Source organism: Lithobates pipiens, unplaced genomic scaffold, assembly GCF_037356315.1.
Source record: "Lithobates pipiens isolate NorthernLeopardFrog02 unplaced genomic scaffold, aLitPip1_a1.2 Scaffold_19, whole genome shotgun sequence".
Lineage (NCBI taxonomy): Eukaryota > Metazoa > Chordata > Amphibia > Anura > Ranidae > Lithobates > Lithobates pipiens.
The window spans coordinates 421,728,870-421,746,418 of NW_027507764.1; the positions used below are offsets into that span (position 1 = coordinate 421,728,870).

The window sequence follows — 17,549 nt, forward strand, 5'->3', positions numbered from 1 at the left end:
TACCTGCCTGTTTGCAATGTACACTGGGCTGTGCACACGCAGCTCATTGTACAATTTTGACATCTGTAGTGATGAATGAACTCCTGTACAGGAGTGACATCACCTCAGCCTGACCAATTAAAATTGCTGAAGATCACATCCGAACAGATGCTTGAATGGATTGAGATCTGGAGAATTTTAAGGTTCAATCAACACTTCAAACACGCGTGTTCTTCAAACTTCAAAATAACTGAAGATCACATCCCATGGATGCTTGAATGGATTCCTGTGCGGGAACAACGTCATCTTGGCTTGGCCAATAAAAATAGCTAAAAGATTAAAACCTGGAAGAAGGCCGGTCAAAGAGATCAGTGGCTGGTGGGAGAGGTCTGGAACACATCCCCCTTGTTAAACTAACCTGAAAAATAGATAAATACCAGAGGGGGGGGAGTTCAACTTACCTGGAAGAGCAGTTAATCTCCACCCAGCCTATTTTCCAACATACATGAAGAAAGACTCCACCCACTAATGTCTGCCACCTGCAAGAAACAAATGACAATCATCTTCAGCATATATAGTGAGAAAGACGAGAAACATATTAATACAGGCAATGACACTTCAAATAATTAATGAATATTGTTTTTTCTCCTTTAGAAGGAAAAAGAAACACAACATTGGTCACATTACTGTTGCTAAAAACTATATGGGCCTCATGTGCAAAAATCTCTTAAAGCGGAGGTCCACCCTAAAGTGGACCTTCCGCTCATCGGAACCCTCCCCCCCTCCGGTGCCACAATCGGCACCTTTTAGGGGGGAGGGGGGTGCAGTTACCTGGATAATCCAGGTAACTGCACCCACTTCCGGGACAGCTCTCTGCGGAAAGGGGCGTAACTTACGCCCCTTTCCGCAAGTGCCCGCCCCTTCCCGCAAGTGCCCCGCTGCCTGCTGGGAAACACACAGCTCCCAGAGGCAGCGGGGAGCGTCCTTATTGCGCAGCGCAATTCGCGCATGCGCAGTAGGGAACCGGGAAATGAAGCCGAAAGGCTCCATTTCCTGATTCCCATACCCAAGATGGCGGCGGCAGGACCCGACAGACGACCTAGCGATCGGCTTCGGGTGCCGACATCGCGGGCGCGCTGGACAGGTAAGTGTCACTATTTTAAAAGTCAGCAGCTGCAGTATTTGTAGCTGCTGGCTTTTAAAAAAAAAAAAAAAAAAAAAAAAAAAAAAAAAAAAAAAAAAAAACGCGGAGTCCCGGTCGACTCCCGCTTTAATATGGGTCTTGGCACAAAAAACAATTCTGCTACTGTTAGCCCAGGTTTACACGTGCGTTGCAAAATGAAGCTCCGGTTTCACTGCTAAGATAAAAATCAATTGTTCAGAGGTTCCTATGCGTTTTAGCTGCGGATCAATGAGCAGGGAGGGGGAGGTGTAGTGAGGAGAAGGAGATAATTTGTGTTCAGAACGGAATGCATCTGCGAATCAGATACGTTCCCATAGAAGATAATGGGCTTGTAATTCGCATCGAAATGCCCAGAAAGCGCACGCTTTTTTTGTGCAATGCGCAGTGCGAATGCAATGCACATATGTGAACCAGATGCATTCAAATTAATGTATTTTAAAATGTCCTGGGAATTGGATGCAGTATCCAGCCGCATCTAATACGCTTAGGTGTGAACGGGGGCTTAAAAAGTATGCATTAAATGAAAAAAAGAACAAAAACCCTTACCAGTGAGAACTATAGGGGGCAGACAAATACTCATCGGTTTTCATGCATTGTTTCCTTGCTGGACAGATGAGTGAGGAATTGCTCCATCAAAGAGGAGCAAGATTCTGCTTAGTTTCCATCAGAAAGGGAGCGACACCTTGCTCATCCGCCCACCGAGGAAAGGGGACATGGAAACAGAAGATATAACTGTTTTTTGTCACCAGATTGATTCTGAATGCAGGGTCTGGTTCATTATAATCAGCTAGTGCATTCTCAGTGTTCTAATGAGAAAAGCTGCAGGGTCTGCACCCCTTTAAATGTATTTAACTCCTGGGGAGAAAATCAGTGAGCCAATTACACAAGCAGGAAATTACATTTATGGTTGCCATATTGCTTAGCAGCTGCAGATTGAAAAAAGTTATTTTAATAACATGGTTTGTGAACTAAATGTACTATGTATAGTGTGTGTGATGATATAGCTAGAGAGAGATTATATATATTTATTATCTTTTATTTATTTATTTTCCCCCATGAAAATTGAGTTATCTTTTAAGTAAACTCCCCACGCCCATCATTGAAGCTTGCAAAATTACATACCAAGGCCAGTCATACATACATAAAATTCTCTAATTCGGCCTCAGTTGATAGGATGCAGTTGCTGTTCTGATGGCAATTTTCCGACAGAACCAAACACGGACAAATTTGGCCAAAATTGGATCTGTGTATGGCCAACTTTACCTTTTTTTTGCCCCTTGAGTTTTCTGGATTGCCCTGCACTGCCCAGCTGTGCAAGCAAAATGCTCCAACTTGGTCCCTAGTGTACATAGCGTGTGCAGTAGCCCCATTTACTGGATTGCTGGGGGGCCACCATGAGTTGGGTTTCATCAGTTCGATTACAGGCTAGCGTGGGATAGACCTTACAGCTGGGTTATTGTTAGAAAATGTATTATTTTTTTTATTTTTTTAACACACAGCAGTACACTATACCCAAGTGTAGGATACATTCATACACCAAAGTACAGCCTCTTACAGCCATTCATGTCTATGAGCGGCTGTATGCTGCACCTGGGCTTCACGGGTGAGGGAAAGATGCAAGAATTTATGTTGGACAGGCTCAGGCACCCATGTGCAAGGTACACATCACTTATTAAACATGAAGCCATTTAAAGCTGAACTTAAGTCATAACTTTTTAGTGCTTCTTCTGTATAGTAAAGCTCCATGCACACTGGAGCTCATAAACTGCAGTTTATTGGAGTTTGGGCGTTTATTTTTAAAATCCCATAAACTCCACTCTATGGTAGCCTATGTGTCCATGCACACATGGACGTTTTTCAGCTTTAATGAGCAGTGGAGTTTATGGGCTTTTTTCTGAACGCCAGAAATTCGCGTTCAAAGTGCCGTTTTTCACCGCCAAAAAACGACAAACGCTGATAAACGCGCGTTAATTAGTGTTCGGCATTCTATTTTTTCAATGCATTGTGGGAGTTTGGAATGTACTGTGGGATTTTTGGAGTGTCCTCTGTGTATTTTTATTGAAAACGCCCATAAACGCTCGTAAACGCTAGTACAAAACGCTGTTAAAAGCAAGTTTTTCAACCAGCGTTTTCTGCCAGCAATCTGGCGTCCAGAAAAAGCTTTTTTGAGCTTCAGTGTGCATGGAGCCTTACTAGATTTGGTGGAACCAGAAGATCTAGGAGAGATGGAAGCTGTGAAAATAAGAAAATACCTTCTGATTACTTTGCTGTTTAAAGCAGAAACCCAGCAAAACCGCTTAAAAGAGCTGTTAAGACAGAAGGTTCTTTTTATCCTAATGCATTCTATACATCAAGAAAAAAAAAAACCTGTGTGCAGCAGATCCCCTCAGCCCCCCCCCCCCCCACTACTCTTCTGAGCCCATCCCTATCCAGTGATGTACACATGTGCCTCGGCCATCCAGGACTCCTGATTGGCTGAGACACAGTAGCGGCGCCATTGGCTCCCGCTGCTGTCAGTTAGCCAATGAGGAGGGGGGCGGGGCAAACTGCGTCTCCATGTCTGAATGGACACACGGAACTGCAGCTCAGGTCAGGTGCCCCCCCGTAGCAAGCTGTTTGCTGTGGGGGCACTCAACAGGAGGGAGGGGCCATGAACTCTGGTGAAGAACCTGAGAAGAGGAGGAGGCTGCTCTGTGAAAACCCATTACATAGAGCAGGAAAGTAAAACATGTTTGCTATTAAAAAAAAAAAAAAAAAAGAAGACAACTTTACAATCACTTTAAGTTACAGTTATAATAAAAAAATTCTGCCCACGCATTTGTAGTTCTGTTCAGAGATTTGCACACCACTGTCACAAACCATAGTAAGTAGGGTAATTGTTTTCTGGCCGCTCACTGGACCGTGAATGTATATCACCACACTGCTGGGCAGCCTCCCTTTACTTCCTAAACTGGTGACAGGTATCAGCAAGACCATAAATAAGAGGTGGTCTTCATACCTGGTACTGATATCACAACTCTCCCACAATATCCAAGACTGGAAATTAGTATTAATTACATGCAGGGCAGCACGATGACTTAGTACAGGGATCCTCAAACTACGGCCCTCCAGCTGTTGCGGAACTACACCTCCCATGAGGCATTGTAAATCTCTGACATTCACAGACATGACTAGGCATGATGGGAATTGTAGTTCCTGAACAACTGGAGGGCCGTAGTTTGAAGACCCCTGACTTGGTAATTAGCATTTCTGCCTTGTAGCACTAGGCTCCACAGTTTAAAATTTAGCCAGGATGCTATCTGCATGGAGTGTGTATGATTTTCCTGTACATTGGTGGGTTTTCTCCCACACTCCAAAACATGCTAGACATTTAATTGGCTTCTGTCTATGTTGGCCCTAGTATACGCAGGAATGGGAGGTCAAAACGGGGGATTGTAGGCTCCATGAGTAAAAGGGACTGATGTGAATGTTGTAAAGCAGGGGTGCCCAATCGCTGATCCCCTTATGTGGCCCGCCACCTCCTGAACTGGGATGGAGGAGCAGCAAGCCCAAACCGTGTGTTCCTGACACACCATCCCAGAGCATCAGTGTGAAGAATGGAGCCAGTGGTATAAGAAGCACAAGGCTGCAGTAGAGAGCAGAACCCATTCTTTCCGTATAGCCGGCAGCTGTCATAGGCAAAGTGATACTCGCCCTGGAGGAAAGCCAGCAGTACCTGCCAGCCATACCCACCCTGGGGGACAGCCAGCAGTGTATGTATGTATATATATATTATATATTATATATTATATATATATATATATATATATATACACATTTCAGATATTAGAGGGCATTTTGGGCAACATTTGTCATCTCATTCATTCTTCCAACTGGTAAAGTCAAGTTAATTAAAAATGGACATGGTATGCAAACAACTTTTTTTGTTTTTTTAATTTGTTTCCATTTATTTCTGCTTATGTGTGACACCAAATAATGATCCAACAGACAAAAGTATTACAGAATGATTCCCATTTCCATCATTAAATATACCCACATGTGTATATAATACTTACCCTTGAAAAAGGGTAGGATAGGTGAATTTCAGAATAGACAGAACATACTGGAAAACAAAGACCACGTTAATTGGACAGACATCAATTAAGTTAAAAACATAAAAATGCTAGGACTTGCTCACAACAATACATGAGTAAAGTGGGTCACATAGACCTATTATCTACTATTAGGGATTCAGAGACATACCAACCCTAGAACAAGGCTCTTCGTGTGTAAATACACTTCTTCACACAGAGTACTCACTAATGGTGGTCATAGATGCTTTGATTTCTTTTAAAAAGTATAATAGGGCTCTAGTCAATTACACATTTGATCAAAATGCCACATACTGGGAAGCAGATTTCAATTGATAGTTAAACAAAAAGTTAATCGTTCATATCTGTTTCCACCATGTAGACTCATATTCTGATCGATAGAAATACAATCAATCGTATTCACAAAAGTATCGGTGCCGCTAATGGTTAATAATATTCTGCCTTGGCCAATCAACTTATTTTGGTGGAATCCAATCTACATGGAGTTGAAAGTAATTGGAAGGGCAGTATGGCTATTTCAGTTGGTCTCTGGTTCAATTGTTTTGATCAAATTAATCATTGATTGGATAATAAAATCAAAGTGTGTTTGACCACCCTAAGATTTGCAAAGCTGTGCTAAAGCTGCTCTACTTAAATAAGGCTCTATAATTCACAGGAGTTTGAAGAACACACAGTCTAAGACAATAAAGAAAGTGAACCACTAAAACATTGATATTAACACATGTGATCCTGGTGAGAACTGGCCCTAAGGGAAGTTTGGTCCAAATACTAGTTTTAGGCTTAGTAATAAAGGCCCGTACACACGGTCGGACTTTTTGACAACAAACATGCAAATGAGCTGTTTTGGAGCAACATCCGACTGTGTGTACGCTCCGTTGGACAAACTTTTTCTGTTTTCATCAGACTTTTGTTGGCTGTGTGAACGGACAAACTTTCTGGCAACAAAAGTCCGATGGAGCAAAGTCCGACCGTGTGTACGCAAAAGCATCAGACTTTTGTACAAGGTACAAACACGCATGCTCAGAACCAATGCAAAAGATCAGACTACAATACAGAAGTTGACCAAAGGTGGCGCTGGAGTCATTGAACGTCCTCTTTTGAAGTGGCGTCAGTACGTTGTGACATCACTACGTTCGTGTTTGTTGTCAAAAAGTCCGACCGTGTGTATGCAATACAAACTTGTGGACCACGCCCTTTGTACAAAAGTCCACGGAAAAGTTTGTACAAAGACCGACCGTGTGTATGAGGCTTTAGAGGGTCCAGGTTATTTTGAATATATCGCTGAAAGGGTTGTTGCACAACACCCCCTAAATAGAAGTGTTAACTACCTTAAGTGAGCACAAAATTGAGATGTGGGTAAATGATACTTAAGCTGCATACACACGATCGGATTTTCCGACAAGAATTGTGCGTTGACAGACTGTTGGCCTAAAATCCGACCGTTTGTATGCTCCATCGGAAAAACGCTGGATGGCAGGCTTATAAATTTTCCGCCAAATGTCTGTTGTCAGATTTTCCGGTCGTGTGTACACAAGTCCAAAGTACAAACACGCATGCTCAGAAGCAAGGATGAGCCAGAAGCAGTCGGTCTTGTAAACTAGCGTTCATAACAGAGAATTAACATTTGCGACGTGGCAAATTATGAAATCTCGAAATGCAGCGCACAATTCTCTTCTTTAATGGGATAATAATGAAGCTGCTTTGCTGGTGATACTGATGGAGTTCTGCCAAACATATTTTAAAAGGCTTTTATTTTCTAGTGATATCAAGAAAATCATTATGCTTGGGGGTTTTTTTGGGCAAGTTACCGCAACACCATTATCCCGTCGTTTTTAAGATCAAAGATACAACTATGTCGGTGTCCCTTGTTAATTTTACATTGTATTTTTTATTTTTAAATGTAACTGCCTACTCCCAAATTGTCATTTGAATTAAAACACATAGCCAAATATTCTCCACAATTTTTTTTATTGTGCATTAAAAGAAGAAATAACAAATAAAATTAGACATGCTATTTGCCAATAGAGCTTAACCAAAAAGTGCATTCTATGCATCCAAAAATATAGAAAATATACCAAATCAAATCATTATTCAACCAAAAAATAAAATAAAAGCCTCATGCATGTGTCCTGCTTCTTAATATAGGGTGTCAACCATGCCAAGAATTGGTGAAAGCAGGGGTCTGTCATCCAGAGATAATTCCGAAAATTATCCGGATTATTCTCCTGGAGCTCCCGCAGCAAAGGCATATGATATAGTTGGTCACGATTAATAAAGCAACCAATTTTTGGTCCAAGAAATCCTCCTCCTCCTGTTCCTGGACTGGACTTGGGTCAAAGCAAAAAACTTCAAGGCAGTTAATAAATAACACGTTAGCTCCTCCAATTCCACAACATTTCTGGTTGACAAATGGCCGTTTGGAAACTAACTGAAAAGCGCAAAATAAAAGCACGAATCAACACTCACCAAACTTCTACTAACATGAAATTAGCAGAAGGAGCCCAAAGGCTGGCGCCTGAAAATTGAACTGCCTCTTTATCGGCTCATAGTACATTTAGTACGTCACTACATTCGTGTTTGTAGGCAGACAATTGTGTACCGTTTGTAGGCAAGACAAGTTCACGGCACATGCCCTTCGGACAAAAGTCTGATACTTTGTCTGTGGAAAATCCGAACGTGTGTACAAGGCTTAAGAGGTTGATTTACTAAAACTGGAAAGTGCAAAAACTGGTGCTGCTCAGCATAGAAACCAATCAGCTTCCCGTTTTTTTTTTTGTCAAAGCCTAACCCTATGGCGCCAGCCGTAGGCAAATATGCAGCCTCTCTGCGCCTGGTCCTTAGCGCAGAGGGCCTGCATATTTGCGTAAATTGCTGCCCAAACACTACACATTCAAGCAAATGAGGAAGCCCTGTAAACGACCTGCAACCATGTGGCATACAAATAGTTGCAGTACAATTTGGCATGCCTGTCAGCCTCCGAAGCGTGATCAAAGTGCAGATTGGGCTTCAGAGGTACAGGAGATTTGGGTCTCATGCACACAGGACATTTTACAAACTCTCAAAGCCCTTGTACACACGGTCGGAGAATCTGTCGGAATGAGTCTTATCGGACCGTGTCATCAGATAATCCGACTGTGTGTGCTATGCATTGGACTGATTCCGTCTGAATCTCCGTCCGACCTAATTTTCCAACATGTTGGAAATATTTCCCGACCAACTGGGCCGGACGGACCTAATCCGATCATGTGTAGAGCATTTTCATCGGACCAAGTGCCACGCATGCTCAGATCAAATTCCTACATCAAAGCTATTGGCTACTAGCCTGAATGTAGTCCCATCGTAACGAAATTACGTCATCACGTTCTGAAAGATCGGATTTTTCGCCAACTTGGCCCGACCGCGTGTATGCAACAGTTTCAGACACAATCCGTCAGACTAAATCCGACGGGCAAAATCCGACGGGCAAAATCCGACTGATTTGGTTGGCAAAATCTCCGACCGTGTGTACGTGGGCTTAGAAGCCTTTTCTCCTGGCAGCAGCGTTATGACAGAAAAAAAGCCTGACGCTTGTAAAGGTGTCTAAAACTTTTACAAGCTTTTAGGCACATTAACAGGCATGAAGAGCTTTAATTCATTTCATTGACCAGAATAATAATTTATTGTGGCCATTAAAATAATTAAATGTGCCTAGCGTTTTGGCGCATTTAGCAATGCCAATCGTTTCTCTCTGCTAAAACACTGCTGCCCCTGGATGCACTAGCAGTGGGGTCCCAGAAAACAGGTCCCTAAAGACAGCGGGACCATTCAGAAAGTGCAACGAGACTCGTGCATGCGCAGTAGGAAACAGGCTGTCAAGCTGCAAGGCTTCACTTCCTCTTTCCCTTAGTGAAGATGCTGGTGCCTGCACCCAAAGCCGATTGACGAGTCAGCTAGGGGTGCCAACATTGCAGGATACCTAGACTGGCAAGTGTGCTTATATTAAGACCCCTGTCACACTGGGGCAGTTTTCAGGCACTTTAGTGCTAGAAATAGCCTCTGAAAAGCACCTGAAAACCACCTCCCATTCATTCCAGTGTGTCTTTTCACACTCAGGCGGTGCACTTGCGAGGCGGTGCACTTGCGGGACGTTTCCGAAAAGTCCTGTAAGCAGCATCTTTGGGGCGGGTTGGGAGCGCTGTATTTAGCGCTCCCAAAATGCCCTGACCATTGTAATGAATGGGCAGCACTTTCAAAATGCCTTTAAGTGGTTGTAAACCCTTACAACACACTTTGACCTACGTCCAAGAAATATCTCCTAAACCTACACGGTTTAGGAGATATTTGCCAAAAGACAGGCACCGCTGTCTACGGCCTTTGCGGCACGGCACCAGTCAACGGCGATATGCCGCGCGTGGCGGCTCCCGTGCGCATGCGCGGGAGTGACGTCATCGCGGCTTCGCCAAATGACAGTAGCTGAGCGGCGAGACCCACCGAGAAGATGGATGCGCCGGACTACAGGGGACAGCGGTGACTTCGCTGGCTCCTGTGTCAGGTAAGTGACACATAATGGACTACTATGCGATGCATAGTAGTCCATTATGCTTTACCTTTGCAGGGAATGAAAGAGGAAGTAAACCCATCAGGGTTTACTTCCTCTTTAAAACGCACCACAAACCGGGAGTTGTTAACCCTTTTTTGGGGTTAAAGGTGCCCCGCTAACAGCCGAAGGGTGGCGCTTTAGCGCTAACAGCCGGCGCTTTCAGTGCGAAAGCAGCCTAAATGTCAGCAGCTACAGAATTTGTAGTTGCTGAGTTTTATTTTTTTACAGGTGGGAACTTTGCTTTAAATGGACTGCAGTACATTTCTGCAAATCTAAAAATGCACTGCAAAACACATGGTTGTGACCCTAGTCTAATTCACCTGGATAAATAAAGTAGTTGCTAGATGTACAGTTTTACTAACACATGTCAACGTTGCAAAAATGTGTTCAGGCAGTAGCATTTGTTTTACCTTCCATCATGAAGGGGGTAAAGAAGCTCTGTGAATTGTAATGTAATGACAGTAAAGGTTTACCCGCTCTTGTTTATAGAATTGTACTGTGAAAAGCCATAAAAATACCTCTTCCCTTTTAAAATGACAGTGGACTAAGCTGGCTCCAATTTTCATCCCGACATCGTTGAGTCATGTTGTGCAGCTGGATCCCTGTTAGTTAAAGCTGAGCAAATATTGTCTAAAAACAAGTCATGTGTATTCTTCCTTCAATACACATCTAAGAAGTGGCAAGAGGCAAATCAATGACATTTTTATTTTTGGTTTTAAAGGGATGATAAAGTCTCTTTTTTTGTTTAAAAATAACAAAAATGTTATACTTACCTGCTTTGTGTAATGGTTTTGCACAAAGCAGCCCAGATCCTCTTCTTCTCGGGTCCCTCACCGGCGCTCCTGGCCCCTCCAACCTGCCGATTGCCCCCAGAGCAAGCAGCTTGTTATGGGGGCACCCGAGCTGCTGCTCTGTGTGTCTATTCAGACACGCAGCTGTGGCTCAGCCCCACCCCCTCGCTCCCCTTATTGGCTCACTGACTTTGACTGACAGCAGTGGGAGCCAATGGCGGTGCTGCTGTGTCTTAGACAATCAGGAGGTCCTAGACAGCAGAGTGTCTCGTGCAACATCGCTGGATCGAGATGGAGCTCAGTAAGTATTAATAGTAAGTAGTTACATATCGCCACATATGCTGGAGTGAAAGCAATAATTCTAACACAAGACCTCCTCCGTAACACTAAATTGATACCTGTAGGGGGCTTTTGAAGTGCGCCTATAGAAAATATTGAGTACTGAAGTTTGTTGCCATTTCACGGGCGCACATAAAATTTAAGGTTTGGCATGTTGGGTATCTATTTACTTGTGCAACCTCGTCTTTTATATTTTATCAAAAATATGGGCAATTTATTGCGTTTGTTTGCCCTACAATTCACGTTAGTGTGTTTTTTAATGAAATTTTGCGTTTCCTAGACCTGTGCGGTAATATTGTGTGTCATAGAAAAATTGCAACTACCTCTATTTTATTCTCTAGGGCAGGGATATGCAATTAGCGGACCTACAGCTGTTGCAAACTATAAGTCCCATCATGCCTCTGCATGAAAAAGGGTTACAATGTAGCAGAGAGGCTCCAAGTCGAGTACTCCTATGGAGTCTTGGGTTTCAGTGGGATGGATCAGGGTGGAATACATCAATTATCAGCCTTAGTGAAGGTCTATGTGGGATATATATCGTAGCAGAAGATGCGAGTGGTATAAAAAAAAAAAAAAAAAAAAAAACGGATGGATAACGGCTCAGATTGTGGTGCGGCAGGGCTCATCAGGTCTGGGAATCCTCAATAACATGTAAAAAAAACAAACGTGGCCACAGCCCAAACATCAATATGAGCATAGATCATTTAATAAAAGCACACCTACATATGGGTAAGCAAACTGAAGAGCAGCACAGCCAGCCAGCACAAACAGTTGTCATGCAAAGACTCCAGGACCGCCTGAAGGTGTCTGCAGGCTAACTGGATCAAAGTAGCCTCCATAGAGGGTGAAAAGGGGGGTGTGTATAACACATTTCAGAGCACCTGCCTCCTTTTTCTAAGTATCTCCAGCAGTTGCAGAACTACAAGTCCCATGAGGCATGGCAAGGCTGACAGTTACAAGCATGACTCCCAAAGGCTGAGGCATGATGGGACTTGTAGTTCTGCAACAGCTAGAAGGGCCACAGGTTGAGCACTTATATTAACCACTTGCCGCCCGCCCTATAGCAGAAGCATGGCTAGGAAAGTGGTTTCAAAATCCTGACTGGATGTCATCACAGCTGATCACAGTGTAAATAGGAAGAGCCGGTGATCGGCTTTTCCTCACTCACGTCTGTCAGACACTAGTAGAGGAAAGCCGATCGGCTGCTCCTCTGACAGGGGGGGGGGGTCTGTGCTGATCGATTATCAGCGCAGCGCAGCCCCCCCCCCCCCGAGGATGCCTACACTGGACCACCAGGGACGCTACCAGACCACCAGGGATGCCCAGCACCAGGTATGCCACCCTAGACCACCAGGGATGCCAGTCAGTGCCCACAATGGATGCCAATCAGTGCCCACAATGGTTATCACCGATTGGCATGCATGATTGTTTGGCACTGATTGGCATCCATCAGTACAGTATAATACAATGCCGCCTATCAGTGCCACCTATCAGTGCCCATCAGTGTCACCTATCCATGCCAATTCGTGGCAGCTATCAGTGCAAATTTGTGCCACATATCAGTGTCCATCGATGCCACCTCATCAGTGCCACTTCATTGGTTTCACCTCATTGGTGCCCATCGGTTCTGGAGAAAACATACTTATTTACAAAGTTTTGAAACTGAAACAAAAAAATAATTTCTTTTTTTATTTGTTTAGCAAAAAATAAAAAAACGTAGAGGTGATCAAATACCACCAAAAGAAAGCTCTATTTGTGGGGAAAAAATGATAAAAATTTCATTTGGGTACAGTGTAGCATTTGTCATTCAAAGTGCAACAGTGCTGAAAGCTCAAAATTGTTATGGGCAGGAAGGTGTTTAAGCGCCCGGTATTGAAAAGGTTAATCTGTCCTATGATAGAAGTCCTTATAGCAGTGGTCATCAACCCTGTCCTCAGGGTCCAGTAACAGGCCAGGTTTTATGTATTACCTTGGGGAGATGCAGACTACAATACTGCAATCACTGAGTGGCAAATGATCTCACCTGGGATGTATTTCAGTTATCTTGCAAACCTGGCCTGTTAGTGGACCCTGAGGACAGGGTTGATGACCAGTGCCTTATAGCATGACAACCACGCTCTGCCTCTACCTCCCCATTATGCACCTGCATTGTCACCCTGTCTCATGGATTTCAAAGAGGATCACATCTGGCTGTTTGAACAAAGTGTCTGCAAAGAGGAAGCAGGGGGATCAGCAGTACAGAGATGCAACAAATAGGTGAGAACAGGCATTTTGAATGATTGCTCTTCTGCTATAACGATCAGACCCATCAGACTACCCTATATACTAGCACACAGTGTTGGGCACTTATGCTGGCAGCCAGACTAGTGGCAAGATGAAGGCACACACCTGGCTGCCTATACCTTGTTATCTGTACACAGGTGTACCACCCTGAGTGTGTACAGAGCTATGACCTCCTGACAGCCCCCATCAGTAAGCTGCTTCCAGCCTGAGCTGACATTGGAAGATCTGATCACTTTACTAATCACATGTATCCCAGCTCTGTAAGTGAACTTCCCAACACCTACACACACACACCTCCCTCCACTCATCCCTGCACAGATGTGTGCTCCTCCACCCCCTCATCTCACCTTGTTTGTGAAGTAAGAGGCCAGATAGAAAAAGCAGAAGGTGAGACCCACCACGGGTCCCCTAAAATACATCTGTCACCGCATTCCACCGCTCCGATCGCTCTTTATTCCTTCAATACAATCAGCACAGGAGAAGGCTCAGCAGCAAGCTGCCATGACACTTCCACGTTGCTCTGCGCCTCCTCCAATCAGCGTACGCCATTTCCTTTGCCTGCACACGCTTCTGTTTATTGTGGGCGGGACCTGGGCGAAGATTTGCATATCTCCGCCCACTATTTAAGTCACTGGGAACCCAGAGGAGGCTGGTGATTGCTTTGTCGGATCATCTATGGTGGGGAGCAGTCAGATCACATCGTGCTGTCAGTGGGGAGGACAGGAGAAACAAGGTCACACCAGTGAAACACCACCGAAAAAAAAAAAGAGGAAAGGAATGGAGTGGCAGCAAAGTAGATTTGTAATGATTATTTGTAAAATGGTTCAAAGTGGATCTCCAGCAAAAACTTTATTTTTTAGTTCATAGAAGAAGAAAGGGACATCATACATCACATAAGGAGGGATTTAATCACCTCTGGAAAATGTACCCCCCCCCCCCTTATGACCAGGCCATTTTATGCAAAAAGGCACTGCATTACTTTAACTGACAATTGTGCGGTTGTGCGACTCTGTAGCCAAATAAAATTGATGTCCTTTTTTTGCTACAAATAGAGCTTTGTTTTGGTGGTATTTGATCACCTCTGCGTTTTTTGCACTATAAACAAAAAAAAAGACAATTTTGAAAAAGAAAAAAATTATTTTTTACTTTCTGCTATAAGGCTAGGTTCACACTATCTTCGCATGCGGCTCACAGCAGGGGTCCGGTGCATCCCCGTTCACCGTTTCAGCTCCGATTTCAGCCCGCATTTTTGGTTGAATTCAGAGCTGAAATGGACCAAAAGACGCACAGGACTTCTGTGCAAATTCGCACCGAAGCCGCAGCGGAGATATGTGAACCGGCTCCATAGAGAGTCGGTCAAAATGTCCTGCTATTGCCCGCATCCAATTCACAATAGTTTGAACCCAGCCCTAAACATATCCAATATATATATATATATATATATTTCAATCAAATTTCTTTATAAATTTAGGCCAATATGTATTCTGCTACATATTCTTCATAAAAAAATTCCAATGAGCGTATATTGATTGGTTTGTGCAAAAGGTATAGTCTACAAATTATGGGATATATACTGGAATTTTTACTAGGTACCTGATCTGGTGCAGCTGAGCTGCCTTGCCGCTGTATATCTACAATACAATAACAAAAGGAAAAAGCCACGCACATACATAAATACTATATTACTATAGTATTTATGTATGTGCGCGGCTTTTTCCTTTGGTTATCTTATTGTGTTTATGTGTATCTTGTAAATCTACTAGTGTAGATTTAGGTTTAGTGCTGTATTTATTTTTCTTTTTATATCTACAATACAGTATCTCACAAAATATTTTATTATATCTTTTCATGTGACAACACTAAAGAAATTACACTTTGCAACAATGTAAACTAGTGAGTGTACAGCTTGTATAACAGTGAAAATTTGCTGCCCCCTCAAAATAACTCAACACACAACCATTAATGTCTAAACCGCTGGCAACAAAAGTGAGTACACCCCTAAGTGAAAATATCCAAATTGGGCCCAAAGTATCACAATTTTGTGTGGCCACCATTATTTTCCAGCACTGCCTTAATCCTCTTGGACGTGGAGTTCACCAGAGCATCACAGGTTGCCACTGGAGTCCTCTTCCACTCCTCCATGACGACATCACAGAGCTGGTGGATGTTAGAGACTTTGCACTCCTCCACCTTCTGTTTGAGGATGCCCCACAGATGCTCAGTAGGGTTTAGGTCTGAAGACGTGCTTGGCCAGTCCATCACCTTTACCCTCAGCTTCTTTAGCAAGGCAGTGGTCATCTTGGAGGTGTGTTTGGGGTCGTTATCATGTTGGAATACTGCCCTGCGGCCCAGTCTCTGAAGGAAGGGGATCATACGCTACTTCAGTATGCCACAGTACATGTTGGCATTCATGGTTCCCTCAATGAACTGTAGCTCCCCAGTGCTGGCAGAACTCGTGTAGCCCCAGACCATGACACTCCCACCACCATGCTTGACTGTAGACAAGACACACTTGTCTTTGAACTCCTCACCTGGTTGCCTCCACACACGCTTGACACTATCTGAAACAAAAACATTTATCTTGGTCTCATCAGACCACAGGACGTGGTTCCAGTAATTCATGTCCTTAGTCTGCTTGTCTTCAGCAAATTGTTTGGGGGCTTTCTTTAGAAGAGGATTCCTTCTGGGACAACAGCCATGCAGAACAATTTGATGCAGCGTGTGGCGCATGGTCTGAGCACCGACAGGCTGACCCCCCACCCTTTCAACCTCTGCAGCAATGCTGGCAGCACTCATACGTCTATTTCCCAAAGACAACCTCTGGATATGACGCTGAGCAAGTGTACTCAACTTCTTTGGCTGACCATGGCAAAGCCTGTTCTGAGTGGAACCTGTCCTGTTAAACCGCGGTATGGTCTTGGCCACCATGCTGCAGCTCAGTTTCAGGGTCTTGGCAATCTTTTTATAGCCTAGGCCATCTTTATGTAGAGCAACAATTCTTTTTTGATATACTCAGAGAGTTCTTTTGCCATGGGGAGCCATGTTGAACTTCCAGTGACCAGTATGAGAGAATGAGAGCAATAACACCAAATTTAGCACACCTGCTCCCCATTCACACATGAGACCTTGTAACGCTAACAAGTCACATGACACTGGGTAGGGAAAATGGCTAATTGGGCCCAATTTGGGAACTTTCACTTGGGGGTGTACTCATTTTTGTTACCAGCGGTTTAGACATTAATGGCTGTGTGTTGAGTTATTTTAAAGGGGGGCAGCAAATTTACACTGTTATACAAGCTGTACACTGGAGCTGCACAATTAATCGTCAAGAATCGTTATCGGGATATTGACGAAAGTGTTTCACAATTCTTTCTATGCAAGGGAATTCTCTCTGCTCTTCTTAGCCACAGCCCTCAAAAGAAAGGAAGAGAAAAACCGGGCAGTCTTCCAATAATCACAACATTCTTTATCAGTTGAACTCAAGTATAAACATTGTAACAATTTGTCAATGGAATAGACTTTGTGTGTGAGTGAAAAAAGTTTAACCACTTAAACACTAAACATTTTTCGGACATTTGTTGCTTTCAAGTTAAAATATTTTTTCTTCTACAAAATTACTTAGAACCCCCAAACATTATATATATATGTGAGGGGTGTACTCACTTTTGTGAGATACTGTATATGGCCAGCAAGTGTTTAAAATGTGACAGCTGTCTATAAAACAGGGAGTAAAGGTTTGATCTCTCAGTGAGGACACTTGAGACAGCTGTCAAAGTTGGGTCTTCCCTCTCACCTTGGGGGGATTCCATTGTGTCTCCATGCCTTCCTACAGCCCTGTTTTTGGTGTCCAGATAGCTTGCATGTGATTGAACATCCCACAACACTTACCCACAAACCTGTAAAAGAAATGAGCTTAATAATAAACAAACTAGACATAAATAGTGAAAGAAATAAGGCAGCAGCCTTTTATTGGGGTTTAAATCAAATTAAAGCTGATGTTTAGTTACCAGCTTTACCTATCTCTAATGAAGAATGTCCCACAATGTGCAGGCTGCTGGATTCTGTGGATATCTTCACTGCAGGGCTGCCCCGTGCTCTTCCTGCTGTTGAATTTTTAGAAGCTGAGGGGGGTTTAGCAGCCTTGTAGCTCTGGGCTCAGCTGCAATAAAGGTGATCTGATGGAGACACGCCCCCTTCTTCCTCCTCTATTCAGGTTCTGCTCAGCCATTCATAGGGAGCTTTGTTTTTTCTGAATAAATACAAGATTTCCTCTAATTGGTCGAGAATCAGGTGAATGACTTCAC

General features: G+C 43.6%; 1 protein-coding gene across 3 annotated transcripts in view; it reads right to left on the bottom strand.

The window, feature by feature from the left end:
• The window catches only part of SLC35D4 (solute carrier family 35 member D4), a 169,891-nt gene extending 156,078 nt beyond the window's left edge, over positions 1–13,813 (bottom strand). For all 3 annotated transcript variants that reach the window (XM_077492571.1, XM_077492572.1, XM_077492573.1), the window contains exons 1-3: positions 13,593–13,813; positions 5,218–5,264; positions 441–518 (exon numbers count right to left, since the gene is read on the bottom strand). In XM_077492571.1, the coding sequence (XP_077348697.1) occupies positions 441–518; positions 5,218–5,264; positions 13,593–13,664 (197 nt within the window). In that variant the 5' untranslated portion in view covers positions 13,665–13,813. The remainder of the gene's footprint in view (positions 1–440; positions 519–5,217; positions 5,265–13,592) is intronic.
• Between the last annotated feature and the right edge of the window lie 3,736 nt (positions 13,814–17,549).